Source organism: Perognathus longimembris, chromosome 10 (assembly GCF_023159225.1).
Source record: "Perognathus longimembris pacificus isolate PPM17 chromosome 10, ASM2315922v1, whole genome shotgun sequence".
Taxonomy (NCBI): Eukaryota; Metazoa; Chordata; class Mammalia; order Rodentia; family Heteromyidae; genus Perognathus; species Perognathus longimembris.
In genome coordinates, this window is record NC_063170.1 from 53,858,431 (window position 1) to 53,873,104 (window position 14,674).

Genomic DNA, 14,674 nt, shown 5'->3' on the forward strand with positions numbered 1-14,674 from the left:
TCACTAACCCACAGGCCAGAACCAATGCCGGCCAACAGTCCAAGGCCACACTTCCCAGATTCTCGGTGTGCATCAAATGTTTTCTCCTCTGACTCAATGAATGGTTAAACTGCCATGAAACTATTTTGCCTGTGGTAGAGAAGGCAGCTGGGATAAAGTAACCTTGAGCATGACTCTTTGAGAAAAAATTAAACTAGGTAAACAAGTGATTCAGCCCATGCTTTGGAAGTTGTCAAGAGCTGCTCTGAAAAGTACACGACATACAGTTCCTTTCTCCTGGAGTCTTCAATCCTAGCGAGGGTACAGGAGACAGTAAGTGGAAGCAAAATGCAGGTGAGCACTGGGAGTTTATCAGCACCCCCTAAGCCCCAGTGCTTTATGATTCTTTTCCCTATCCTCAATTATGATCTAGAATATTCTGAATAACAGATAGGAAGTTCATGTCATATCATTTTCATTTCTAAAGGGTTTCCTTTCAGAGATGAAGAAATCCAACCTCTACCCAAGGCATAAGGAACCCCATGACTGATAAATGTTGGGGCACACCATAGTGTTTGTTGCTGGGGCAGATGAGCAGCTTGCCCGTGGAGCCTTTAAGTGTGCTGAAATGAATGATGGGAGGGGTTTGATGGTGATGTGGCCCTAAAACCATCTCTTGAGGCTCTGCCTTATTCAGGCAGATGGGTGATTTCTACACAAGATCACTTATTGCTGTGGGTAGAAATTGTCTCTCCTTAAAGGCTGTAATCAAGACAAGCTTTCCACTCTGAAATGTATCTTTTTGTACAATTCCCTAACCATGGGGGTATGAAAATCACCTGATAGTCCCAGGCTCTACATTTTAACTGTTATTTTCTTTAGAGAGGAAGGAATTTGTCATTGCTTGTGTCACACGGCCACAGCTAGAGAGCATCTACAAGGACGAGTCACAGAATGGAAGGAGGATTTTGACAGCATAGGGTTTCAGATGCTATGATAAGGGTGTTTTTTGTTTGTTTGTTTTTGTCTGTTTGATTTTGCAGTACTGGGATTGAACTCAGGGCCTCAAGCTCATGAGACAAGTGCTCTACTGCCTGAGCCACGCACCCAGTCCTTTTGCTTTTGTTTTTCAGACATGGTTCCAGAGATGGTCTCGGAGTGTGATCCTCCTATCATTGACCTTCTGAGTAGCTACGGTCACAGGTGTGTTGTCAGCTTATTTTTGAGATAGAGTCACAGTAACTTCTGTTTGGATTGGTCTTGAACCAGGATCCTCCTAGCTCTGTATCCCAAGTAGCTGAGATTTCAGGTGTGTGGCACCATGTAGGCCTTAGTTGTTAACTTTTTAGATCATATGATTTGATGTCTGGGGTTTTAAAGCCCTCCTCATGCCTAATGTCTGGTACATTGAAAATGACCAATACCTATTTGCTGGATAAATTAATGAGGAAATGAGTTTTAGGGTTAATATCTAGGCCTGTGTGAACACAGGAAACCCTGATCAATCATGAAAATCTCCTTTTTTTTTTTTTTCTTTTTGCCAGTCCTGGGGCTTGAACTCAGGGCCTGAGCACTGTCCCTGGCTTCTTTTTGCTCAAGGCTAGCACTCTGCCACTTGAGCCACAGCACCACTTCTGGCCATTTTCTATATATGTGGTGCTGGGGAATCGAACCCAGGGCTTTATGTACACGAGGCAAGCACTGTTGCCACTAGGCCATATCCCCAGCCCCGAAAATCTCTTTCAATCAACAGCTCAAGGACCCTAGTGCTCAGTGCTAACGTTTCTGGGAGCAGATGGACTTGGAAATCATGCTACAACTGGTCAAAATCAAAGTCAGGAAACTTCAAATATGTAAGAAGGGATGGGGGGAAGGGGGAAGTCTGTGTGTGGGGTGGAACAGAAACAGGCCGGCAGTTCTGTAAAGGCCAGCGGGGTCTGAGCACAGCATGTCCATGGCCTTGTGACAAGAAAACACAGCAGCTGTTTAGAGGAACAGCCATTTGCAAGACTGCTTCCTTCCAAAGGAAGCAGTTAAAGGGGCAGCACTGCCCTTCTGCTCTCTCTCCCCACACGCCTGGGCCTCCTCCTCCTTTTCTCTCTCTCCTCCATCCTCTTCTGTTTAACCCACTTTTGTCCATCTTCCTTTAGAAATTCACCCATTCAAATGCTGGAGAACATTCTGGATGACAAATTCTTTTCTCCACAAGACAAGAGAAATAAACTGCAGTACTTTGGACTTCTTTCTGTTAAGAGTAATCTTGGGGACTGGAGCCTTCGGTAGAAAGTACTGATTCTGTCATGAGTAGGGAGGAAGGAGTAACCAAAGGCTTCTGAGAGGAAGTGACAGCTTGTATGAAAACTGAAGGAACTTACAGGAAGACTGGGGCGAGGGCAGGAGCAAGGTAGCCTAATTGTGATGTAGAAGTAGTAGAGAAGGGCACTCTCAAGATTTTTCTTTTTCTTTTTTTTTGGCCAGTCCTGGAGCTTGTACTCAGGGCCTGAGAACTGTCCCTGGTTTCTTTTTGCTTAAGGCTAGCACTCTGCCACTTGAGTCACAGCGTCACTTCTGGCTGTTTTCTATATATGTGGTGCTAGAGAATCGAACCCAGGGCTTCACGTATACAAGACAAGCACTCTTGCCACTAGGCCATATTCCCAGCCCTCAAGATTTTTTTTTAAAACAAACAAATTAAAAAAAAAAACCAAAACACATTTGCTTGTGACATTTATCCCTTGATGTGAAAGCTGCATTATCCTATGTACTTAGTACTTGCGATCTGAATTTGTTCAAAGGAGTCCTGACAGTGGCTTCATGTAGGTGGTGATATTAATAAGCAAATCCATTGGAAAATCATTCTCAAAGGAATTGAAAGGTTGTGAGGTTTTCTTTTGTTTTGTATTTTCCCCAGAACTGCCACGTAAGCATTATAGTACAAAAGCGGGCAAAGCTAATTACATTGTAATACTAAAGTGGAGAGACAAATCATTGCCCAGTGTTGGTGGACACTACTGGAAGGCACGCAGGGTGGGGAGCCCCATACTGAGGACAAGCATCTCTGGGGAAAGCCTGTATCTTTTCATGCTGCTGAGACAGCCAGCTAGACTCACTGAAACCCTGCAGTCAAGCTTGCTGGTTCCTAACTTCCAAGTCAGATCCACGTCAAGTGGGTGTCATTTACCACGCATGCCTTCCCAGCCGCCAGCCCAACTGTTTGTACTTTGGTTTTGGAGATAAAGTCTCACTAACCTGCCCTGGGAGGACCTGGAACTCATGATTCTCCTACCTCTGAGTCCTGGTTATCTGGGATCACAATAGGTCTACCACACCATTTCCAACTGGGCATTCCCTTGTACAGGCCTTTTTCTCAGAGAATAATGAGAGCACACAGCATCGTGTGTCCACAGTGCAGGCAAAGGCCGCACAGTGAACACAGGGGCTGGGACAGCAGTGAGCCTTCCCCACGACAGAGCTTAAGGTCTGACAGTCAAGCAACTGGACTTAGAATCTCACTTTTCAAAGTGGGCTGTGCTAAGTGCTGGTGGCTCAGGTCTGTAATCTTAGCTACTCAGGAGGCTGAGATCTGAGGATCATGGTTCACAGCCAGCTGGGGCCTGAAAGTCTGGGAGACTCTTATCTCTAATTCACCTCCAGGAAACAAGAAATGGAGCTGTGGCTCAAAGTGGTAGTTCAGCAGCCTTGAGTGGCAAAAGCTCTTCGACAGCACTCAGGCCCTGAGATCAAGCCCCATGAATGACAAAAAATATTAAAATTAAAATTAAAAAATAAAAGCAGTTTGTAACCCAATAAAGAGAAAATGATTGACTTTGAAATTCATTCTCTAGTAAGAGCCTTGAACTGACAAGGAGCTGAAGTAATTCACTCGAGGTAAACAGTGATATCAGCAGCCATAGAATCAAACGTTCAGGGCTGTGGACCCAAGGCCAGGCTGCTAGGCTGCGTATTCCAGCCGAACTACTCAATGCACGACTTTATCATGTGTTAACCCACCCAAGGTTCAAGTTTCCTCATGCTAAAACACAGATGAAAATACAATGGCAGTATCAGGGAGTTATGGGAAAGGTTCACTGAGATAGGTACGTCATGTAAAAATATCCATCACGGTGCCTCATCCAGAGCTTAGTAAATATTAAGTTCTATTATTTTTCTTATCATTAGTATTGGGGACACTGAACTGAACAATCCTAGGGGATGCCGCTTACATTATAGTCTATAGGATTGGGATTCCCTGGCATGGCACAAGGCTGTACAAAACACTCCAGATGACCATGTCACGGCAAATGTGCAAAGCTTTTGCTTAAGGCTGATTAACTAGATGATGATGATTTTGAGAGATTGGAGTTTGAACTCAAAACTTTGCAGGTTCTCTACCACTTGAACCATGCTACCAGTTACTAGATTGCTTCTTAAAAAGTCAGTGGCTCACATCTTGTAATCCTAGCTACTCAAGAGGTTGAGATGTAGAGAATCACAGCTCAAAGCCAGACAAGGTAGAAAAATCTGTGTGAGATTCTATATCTAAAAGGCAGCACCCAACAGGCCCTCAGCTGAAGTCTCAAAGTTTAGAAGGAAAACAAGCAAAAAAACAGAGTAGATGGAGAAGAAGAGATTCCTAGAAAAAGGAACGACTCCACCATGGAACTTAAACTATAGGGAGGAAGGGAGACGAGAGGGCAGGGCTGGCAGGCTGACATCTGACAGATAACAGGCTCTCTTTGAAGCTCATGTTCATATTCTCTCTCTCTCTCTCTCTCTCTCTCTCTCTCTCTCTCTCTCTCTCTCTCTCTCTCTCTCTCTCTCCTCACTCAGGCTTTCCTGCGCTAGGTGGCTTTGAAATGAATCTTCAGATCTCAGCCTCCTGAGTAGCTAGGATTACAGGCACGAGTCACCAGTGCCTAGCTTAGCATGCACTTTTTAAAAATCGGAATTCTTTCTACAATCTGAATTCTGTCTGGAAGCTGAGGTTACCTCTTTTCTGTTAATGAGTTCACCTTCCTAGCTGGGTTTTTCCACATGAATGCTTAGTGCCGTCTTTGGCCAAACATTAACTAGAACCAGGGAAAGGAAAGCTTCGTTTATTTCTTCATTGACTGAGCAATTTCTTCAGATCAATTTTAAAATCCTTGGGAACCCTGCACTAATTAATCAGGGGCATCACAGGTGCCCTTCTATCTGACGACAATATGACGGACAGAGAAAGTCCTACCTCAAGTCTGCCTTCTGGCTGTGCAAACAAGTACAAGTAAGACCAAATCTGGAACCACATATTTAACATATTTCTCCCACCTTCCCCTCCTTCTGTGAAGTTATCTGCATACATTTGGCACAGGGCCTGTTAAAGCTTCTCTCTCTTTTTTTTTTTTTTTTTTTTGGTGATGTAGTCATCTCTGGAACATTGGAGAACACAGACAGATAGAGAAATTGCTTAAACAAGGAGCTCACCCACCCTTGTCAGAGTGAAGGCTGAGGTCTGACAGCCCAGCTTTTGGGAGTGAGCCAGACCTGCCATGGTCTTGAAGGCTCTGGGGGCTTCCCAGCAACCGGATGTTATGGTAGAAGGAGGGGAGTCTAAGCCTGCAGGAGCGCAGTTCAAGGCTCTACTTACTTCTTGCCATTGCTCTGTCCTCCAAGTGTAGAGAGGGCACAGTGTGGCTTGGCAGATGCGTTCCGACTCCGGTCTGGTGTAGGGGTTGCACTCGGTCTCTCTGGCTGTTTTGTGGGGTCCGATCTGACAGTCCACCCGCCTGTGCTGCATGCCTTGGCCACAGGACACCGAGCACTAAGAAGACAGAGGACGTGAGTGGACGCGTGGGCTCAGGTCTGCGGGCTGGGGTGGAGAGGGTCAGAGGGGAGTGGACTCCTAATCCGATGACTCTCGGCCTCACCAGGCTTCGCTTTCTAATTCCCAATGAAGGGGCGCCAAGGGAGTGTCTAAAAGCTGCAAACTCACTGTGGAGAGTGAGGATGGGCCAGGCGTTTAGAGAACTTTCTTATGACAGCAAAACTCTTGGAACATTGTACAGGGTAGGAGATCTGGGTGAAATAGTTAACATAACTTGGAAGTAACACAGTCTCTCATGAAATGGAAATTCTTAAGGATTTACAGCTGAGGATTTGAGGTTCTTGCAAATGGGGAGATACAGAACTATATAAGAAGCAATTCTTGGCAGATTTCAAGTGTAGCTCAAAATGACAGACCACTAAAGATCTTAGAGACTTATAAGTTAATTTTTTTGAGTCTTTCTTTTCTTGTTTCTATTCCTGCAGACAAGGTATTGCTTTGCTTTTTTTTTTTTTAACCATAGAATTCACTTAGGTGTTTGTGTCTATTTGCAACCTCAGAGGAATATATAAAGAGTAAAAGCTGACAAGAAAATACCATTTCTTGGGCTTCATGATTTCAGCTCTTAACCAATCTGAAACATTTTGTTGACCAAGTTGTAAGCCATCATATTAAATCTGCAATTCATTTATCTCTAAATTAATTTGTTAATGATATCTTCATTGCTGGGTTTCATAATCTTATACACAGGCCAGGAATGATTGCTTTTTTGAAGGTTTTAACAGGCAGAAACTAAAGACAACCTTTTATTAGAAAGGACATATTATCGCACTTATCAAAAGTTATTACCAAGTTCTTATGATAACTCAGATTTCATTAGTTTGTCTAGCGTTAAAGAAACAAGTTTAACATACTTCAAAGCCATAGTCTAAGAAAAAGCCTTCTTAAAGAACAGACTTTTAAACTAGAAAGACAGATCAGTCTAATTAACCTGCACTTGGATTCGGGTCTCTTAGAAATTTTCTATCAAAGCGATGACATGCCTCCCTATTTTAGATTTTTAAGGAAATAGGTGACTTTTTCTTTTAGGTGAAAGCTTGGGTAGTCTGATTGTTTTAGGCTGATCTATTCATGAGAGGAAGCTCATAGTTCACATCAAAGCAAGCTAAAGAGAAGAAAATGTTTTCGACTAACAACTACCATTGTTTGGGTTTAATTGTGTTAACTGGATTGAATGAGTTTGTGACCCACAAGAAACCAGAGTCATTTAAAGTTGCTATGTCCTGAAGGAAATGTTCTCAGAGGAATGGAAGGGTCCAGAACCCCAGGGATAGCCCCATCTCCAGAAAAAAGCCATTTAGAGCTCACAGGGGCTTGATAAGCAATATTTCTCATCGATTATATGGGAAAAGAATGGATTCCAGTGGTGTAGAGTTACTCCATAAATGACAGATATATTCTAACATCATCTTTAACAACAACAAACAAAAGCCTCTATCTGCAATTAGTGTTTTAGACATAAAAGAGTCCATTTCTAGAGCAAGACAATCCAAATAAAAACACAAGAAAGAATAGCAATATTGTAACACATTTGAGTTTGATGCAAGGCTGATTGATATAACCCTCATAATGTCTTAATAGCACAAAGAAAACAGAAATAGCATATAATACTATTTAGACTATTAAATAAATAGAGCCTCTTTTTGCTGCTACTGTTTTTGAATATAGTATTTATGGGTCAATGAGAGTAAGTACTAAACGTCCTAAGTAAGCAAGTCTAAAATTCATTTCTCTCAATGTCCCATTATTTTTTTTCCAAAGACAGATCAAGACCCAGGAAGCTTCCATTCTACAATATATTGTTCTGCTTCTGATTTTCACAATGTCAAAGCTAGCTCTAAGATAACCCTTGAACGTTTCAACAGGACCTAAGTGCATAGCAACAAACCCTACTACCTTTCTGAATAACATACCTACGGTAGTCTCTGCTCAAAACAAGGTGCACCATCCAAATTCAATCTCTGTGTTCAGCCTTCTATGAAAGGCAACAATGTGCATCGAAAGCCAGCTGGCCTTACTTGGTGAATCTGAGGGCAGAAATGCCATGAATAACACTGCCTGGGCCCAGAGATGTTGATAGTGGTGGTGATGTAGGTGTGTTTTTTTTTGGCCAGTCCTGGGCCTTGGACTCAGGGCCTGAGCACTGTCCCTGGCTTCTTCCCGCTCAAGGCTAGCACTCCGCCACTTGAGCCACAGCGCCGCTTCTGGCCGTTTTCTGTATATGTGGTGCTGGGGAATAGAACCTAGGGCCTCGTGTATCCGAGGCAGGCACTCTTGCCACTAGGCTATATCCCCAGCCCCCAGGTGTTTGTTTTTTAATTTGCCTAGTTCTATTCAGTTCTCCTTTTGGTTCCTTTTGCAAAGGCAGATGTCTGTGCACTCTTTAATGTGCACACACTCTCTCTCTACAAAGACCGACATCTGTGCACTCTTATAATGTTTTCTCTCTCTCTTTTACCCGCATCCTTGTATGGCCGTCTATTAGTGCAATGTTTTCTTTAGTTCTGAGTAACTGAGCCTGGTACTAGCTACCGCTCCCTGCTCCCTGCTGCAGAACTCACTCACTTAAAGGAAGACCTTGACACCTATTTACATAGATAAAAAGAATCTCCCTGGAACGTCTCAGGTTGGAGATTCACAATATAGGCTTGAAAACATAGAGAGGATGTTATACATTTTCTTTTAGTAGTACTGCTAAAAGGATGGCATGACATTCTTTTAAAGCGGGAACTAGTTTGAAAAACAGCCTTTCAGAAAAACAACAATTGCACACTTTTACTAAGCACTTACTATGTGTCAGATTCTACATGAAGACTTCTCATTGGGATGGTGCTTGTGGGGACTGTTAAGAGAATTGCAGGTGAGCAGTATCCTTGGTTTGAAGCCACTAAATGCCACTTACCTTTACCCTCACCCCAAACTGACAACCAAAACTATCTCTAGACATTGCCAAATGTCCCACTGGGTACTAAGTTACTTCTGCCTGGCTTTGGTGGCTCACATCTGTTAGCCTGTTATCTTAGCTACTGAGGAAGCTGTGTTGTGAAGATCATGGTTCAAAGCCAGCCTGGGCAGAAAAGTCTGTGATACTCTTTTTTTTTTTCTTCTTCTTCTTCTTTATTGTCCAAGTGAAGTACAGAGGGATTACAGTTTTATAGGTAAGGCAGTGAATATATTTCTTATCCAATTTGTTACCTTTCTTATATGCAATTAACTACCAAAAAGCTAGAAGTGGAGCTGTGGCTCAAGTGGTAGAACACCAGTCTTGGGCAAAAGGAGCCAAGTCAGGCACATTGCCCAGGCCTGAGTACAGGCCCCAGTACTTGCAGACCTAGGCAAAAAAAATTTTAGTTACTTCCAGTTGAGGGCTTAGCTTTATTCTAAGTATTTCCCAGAAAATATCTGCTGTATACTTCCCTATAAACATTTTAGTTAGATTCTCTGCGAATAGAGATAATGAATGTAGCTCAAGGAAATAACAAAAGACAAAATAAAAAGTACCCAAGGAACCGTGGCATAGCTACTGTGCGCTGAAATTTGGCTCCCAGTTTCAAAATATGATGCTAGTCTGACACACTGTTTGGTATTACATCAGCAAGCGTTTGGGTGAGAAGCTTTGTTTCAGCAATTCACCATCAAGTTTCAGTTCAAATAAAACCCAAGCAAATGGAGAGCACAAATCACTAACACCACTGTTAATTTCTTGTCCCGAACTAGATTCTTATGTGTTCCTTAGGTTCTCAAAGGACACAGCTACACGCTTGTCACATTTTTCCAGTAAACATGAGAAGACTACTACAGCCATTGCAGGCAAGCTGTCTCCTAGCAATTATGAAAAAGGCAATAAACATGAAGAATGGGAGGTAGATGCGTACTACAATCTGCCAGTTCCCAGGACATCACTAGCATTGAAAGATCTTTTGAATATTAATTTTTATTTCATTGAATCCAGGACACTGTGTTGTAAGATAGATCATTTTATTTTGCTTCAGTAAGGAAGGAAACAAGGGCTGGTCAATCAAAGCATGGTGTTCCACTATTTTAAGCCTCATCCTGATCACAGAGATATTCAACTAGAAAACGACTTCCATCTCAGGATTGATGAATGAGCTCATGAGAAGAATTGCTGACTGATGAATGAAGGAGTATTACTTTATTCTAATCGGACCGCTTGTTCTTTTTATTTCTGCTTTTCATTTCAAGTGGTTTGGAAAAGAAAGATTTCTCTAGGAAGAGGGTAGGTTTAGAAAAATGGTCCCCTGGAATGTTTCTGTATCTTGAGAATAGAAAACCTTCACAGTATCAGGCTGAAGGGAGGATCTGAGGGCGGTTTCTGTTTTAAAATTTCATAGGCATCCCTTTGCGCTAGATCAAAATCATCTAAACAGACTGAATATGAACTTTTGAGGGGAAAAAAATCCTTTAAGATTTAGAGGGAGATTTTTTTTTCCTAGAGCAGTGGGTGTCCTTCATTACTTCAGTATTTCCAAAGATGCTGAAATGAAACATTTGACTTTAAATCTCAAAATACCCAATTTGGAGGAGACACTATTAAGATTAGCATGATCATGTATTCTCTGATCCCAGATTTCTATATATCTTAGTATCCTCATGCTGACATGATGAGAAATTGCACTAATTAGTCTTCTACCTTGAAGATAAAATGACTAGAGTCATTTAGTAGATACTAGAAAACAAACAAACAAATATGAAAGGAACAGATGTAAAATTTTCTAAATATTCTTGCAAATAGGCAATCATTAGTCTTGCTTAATATCGCTGCCTTAGGGATACAGAGATACTTGTGTTCACCATAGATTCCATAGTAAGCCAATAACCTCTAATCATGCAGATTGCCTTTCTCCACGAACCACTGGCTCTGTTTATTCCTCTGCTTCGCTTCCCGATTGCACAAATCAAATTTTACACATACAGCGTCTTCTCCTGCCTGCTACTATAATTCATTTCTACAAATCAAATCAGGTCATCACAAAGCTGCCCACAAACTCTCAATGATGTTAACTTTTGTCTTTTACAGAAGTAATGACCTCCACATAACCATTTTTTGGAATGAGTGTGGTTCTTTCTGAGGAAGGTTTCTGTTACTCCAATTATATTTGCAACACCCCCTCCCCCGCCCCCTGGGGATGTTTCATCCTCATCATTTCAATTCTGTAAGTAACTTGAGGCTTTCCCTCAAGATCACAGAATATTGAATTAACACCTATTCTCTGTTTACTAATAAAGAACAAAAAATCTTTTCATCCTCTTTTTAGTGAATAAATTGGTCTTTAAATGAGCATCGGTTGCATGCTCTGAGTTTAATGTTCAGGGAGAAATGCAAATAGTTCAGTAGAGGCCAAGAAACATAAAGAAAAATAGCTGAGTATGAAAGTCTTTGAGAGGATGGAGTAATTGTGGCATGTCAAACAATATTAGCTATGGGTTTCTGTATGAACTAAGTATCAGCTCCCAAAATAAAAAGGCTCGAAGTTAATAGATGACATTGGTCACTTCCAAATCAATGGCACACTGCCTTGAATGTGGTGCCTTAAGGAGTCAGAAAAAGATGAGCTTTTGTCGGACTTATATTTTCCAATTGTTAAATTAAGAGGGAAGGGCTGGGAATATGGACTAGTGGCAAGAGTGCTTGCCTCCTACACATGAAGCTCTCGGTTCGATTCCCCAGCACCACATATATGGAAAACGACCAGAAGGGGCGCTGTGGCTCAGGTGGCAGAGTGCTAGCCTTGAGCAGGAAGAAGCCAGGGACAGTGCTCAGGCCCTGAGTCCAAGGCCCAGGACTGGCCAAAAAAAAAAAAATTAAGAGGGGAAAAAAACAACAACAACCAGAAACCCCTATGTTTCATTATAATGAAAGCTTTGAGAGGGACAAAGACACATGCTGGGTCCCCTGTTTCAAACTTCTGTGACATGGAACATGGCTAGGGGGATGGAGGATACTGATGTAAGCTCGAATATTTATGCCGCATTCAGGTTTCTGGAAGAAACTCCACCAACCATGTTGGAACAGAGGCTCCTCGCCATCTCTGCGTGTTCCTATGGGTGCAGTCAGTGCTCCTTTGCAGCCTTAGGAATCAAGACCCAGACTCTGCAAGAATTTGTCCCAGAGTCTATGTACCTTAAGCCTGCTTTTCCACTGACTTTCAGCAGACATGGGTATGATTCTCCACAGCGCAGGAGAATGAGAAAGACTGTAAAGACTCACTGAATCAGCTCAATTGTGAGAAGGAGTCACATAAGTACAGAACGTTTTAAAAAGAAATCGAATATTGTTACCTTCAGGTAATCAGCTTCCACTAAGGTGAGAAAAATGTGCAAGTGTGGTCCTTCATGAGTATCCAGTATTTATAGATAAATGAAAGCTTTTAAACCTCCTCTCTTACCCCTTCTGTCTCGCCCAGCAACGTTTGCAGTAAGCGGAGCCTGGTGCCATCAGTGTCTTCTGAATTCTCACTCTGTCCCATCTAGCACACACATCACACTCCTTCCAACGAAATATGACTCTTTAGAATCCATTAGACTCAAGACCCCTGGAGCAAAGCACTTGACATTCATTACTACACTAAAGCCTCACAAGAACCACAAGAAGTAGGCTTGGGGAGGATAAACAAGTCACCCAAGGTCATAAAGGTAGAAACTAACAGAGAATGTTCCTGCTGCTCCCCCATCTCTGTTGTAAACAGGCAGGGAAGTAATCTCAAATGGCTCATATTCCCAGTATAAAGGTATTGGTTTAAGAACTTCCTAGTTAAATTCAGACTTCAGTTCCTGCCAGGTGACCACAGCTTCAGTACAAAGTCCAGGGAGTGGTTTTGCAAGAGATAAAATGATCATGGAAAGCCATCAGCCAAGTGATGAGGGATACCTCTGGGCTAGACATCCCTTTTCACAGTGAGTTCAACCTCACTGCCCCCCAATGTGGGATCGGCCAAAGCCCCAGAGTCTGAAGCCTAAAATGACACAGCTAACCTCCTGGCCAACCACTCTCCAAGCTCCCCTTGGTAAAACCCAGACCATGCAGACAAACAACACACGAACAGGCTGGTGCCAGCCACGGGGCCAAACGAAAGGAAGCAGGTGGTAGAGGGGAAGCTTTGCTCACCTGACTCCAAGCGCCAGCCTTCCATTTGGGGCATCGTCCTCCTCGGCACTTTCTGTGCCCATGTGGCTTAGCAAGGTGTTTACAGTAATCACTTTCTAAATGGCTTCCATCTTTTGCCAGGCAGTAAACATTTCGTTGTTTATGCCCTCGACCACAAGAGACAGAACACTGAAATATAAAGCAATGGCAAGGTTGTTGTCGTTTTCTAGTCACACCGAGCTTGATTTAAAAAACAAAACAAAACCCTGCATTGTGAGATGTTCAGATCACAGCTAATGAGAGTCACCATTCCCGCCCCCCCACCCCACCCCTTTTTCAGTGCCATTTTGGATCAAGTCTCAGGGATCAATGGGGAAGGAAGGTGGCACTGGAAAGAAATAATGTCCACACCTCACGGCAACAATCTTAAGTGGCACGTTGGTTTACTTAAGAGTGTGGCTAAATCCTGATAATTTAAGCCCCAATTGAAGCTCCTGAACCTGAAATCACCCTGACGTTGTAAAGGAATGAAGTCTTGCTACCAAACAAGAAAATATGTGTTCAACCAAATGGGATAAGGATATATTTCTAAAACAGAACTGCATCCAAGTTTTTGATTCAACAGTTGATGGGAAACTCTCTGGTCATTTTTCCGGGAGAAAATGTTTTCATTTTCTCAGCTCATTTGGAAGAGGGGCAAAAGGCATGCTAGAAACTGAAAGGTAAGGTAGCAGGTAAGTCTGTGCCAACTTCTGGAGGAAGCCATTACCTTTCAACTTTGATCTACAAGTTCACTGGACTGTTTTAAATGTGACCTTGTCTGACCACATCTACGAAACTTGACTTTGATTTCAGATTAGGTTTCTCAGAAAGGTTTAGGAAATCAAAGCACCAATGGAATCTGGACAAAAATTTGATATGACAGCTTCATGTAGAACAGGCAAGACGCTGGCCCCAATGGGTACATGGGGACAGTCAACTTTCATTGCCTCATTAGCAATTACAGAGGGTTGTACTGCTTGGATCGTAAAACCTGCTGGCTCAGGTTTTCAAGACACATTATTTCTCAATATAATAGTCTTTCCTTTTAGAGGGAAATGAATTTAAGAATGAAGAACAAAATGCAAAAGTGCAGCAAGAACAGACTGCATCATGTCCCTCAATTCCATGTTTTTTCCCCTTACTTCACTGACTTTGAGATGTTGTTAGCTTAAATTAACAAAGTGCCCTTTTATGCCTAACAGGTAAATAGCTCCATGTAAAACAAGAAGCTGAGTATTAATTCAACCCCAATTAACCAAGCATGCTACAAGTTATACCATTCAAAAATATGCCAGTCATGGTTCCGCCCCCTCTCTGGTAAAGACAACCTATTATAAAAATTTCAATAGCAGCCAGGAGAGAAAGAGAAATTAAAAATATGTACATGAACACATTTGGCTTTAACTTTAGGACATGCAAACATTCATATGAGCTTATTTTATCAGGATTATGATTTGGAGTTGTTGCTCTAGAAGTCTTAACCGCATACACCATAGGAGGAAGGAGCCTGATTTGAATTTCTACACCAAAACAAAAGCATCATTCAACCTACACTGGTGTAGAGAAAGTCAGAAAGGCATTTAGGATATTTGGAAATTTAGGATGAAGCTCCTAGAAGCCTTCCTACAAATCTTCTAAGAGTGATCTAATGATTTGCTCAAAGATAATTCCTGTTACTAGTGACC

The 14,674-nt window shown here is 42.3% G+C and overlaps 1 protein-coding gene and 1 long non-coding RNA gene across 5 annotated transcripts in view; one reads left to right on the top strand and one right to left on the bottom strand.

The window, feature by feature from the left end:
• Positions 1-14,674, bottom strand: part of Adamts9 (ADAM metallopeptidase with thrombospondin type 1 motif 9) — a 148,078-nt gene that overhangs the window by 23,822 nt on the left and 109,582 nt on the right. For 2 of the 3 annotated variants that reach the window (XM_048356090.1, XM_048356092.1), the window contains 2 exons: positions 12,969-13,136; positions 5,606-5,779 (listed from right to left, as the gene is read on the bottom strand). In XM_048356090.1, the coding sequence (XP_048212047.1) occupies positions 5,606-5,779; positions 12,969-13,136 (342 nt within the window). The remainder of the gene's footprint in view (positions 1-5,605; positions 5,780-12,968; positions 13,137-14,674) is intronic. The other variant, XM_048356091.1, reaches the window with a different exon arrangement.
• On the top strand, positions 39-14,294 carry LOC125358716. 2 transcript variants are annotated; one of them, XR_007212362.1, is made up of 3 exons: positions 39-333; positions 9,560-11,016; positions 13,288-14,294. It is a non-coding gene; the product is annotated as an uncharacterized LOC125358716 (long non-coding RNA). The 2 variants fall into 2 exon arrangements; XR_007212363.1 differs by lacking the exon at positions 39-333 and adding an exon at positions 5,665-5,796.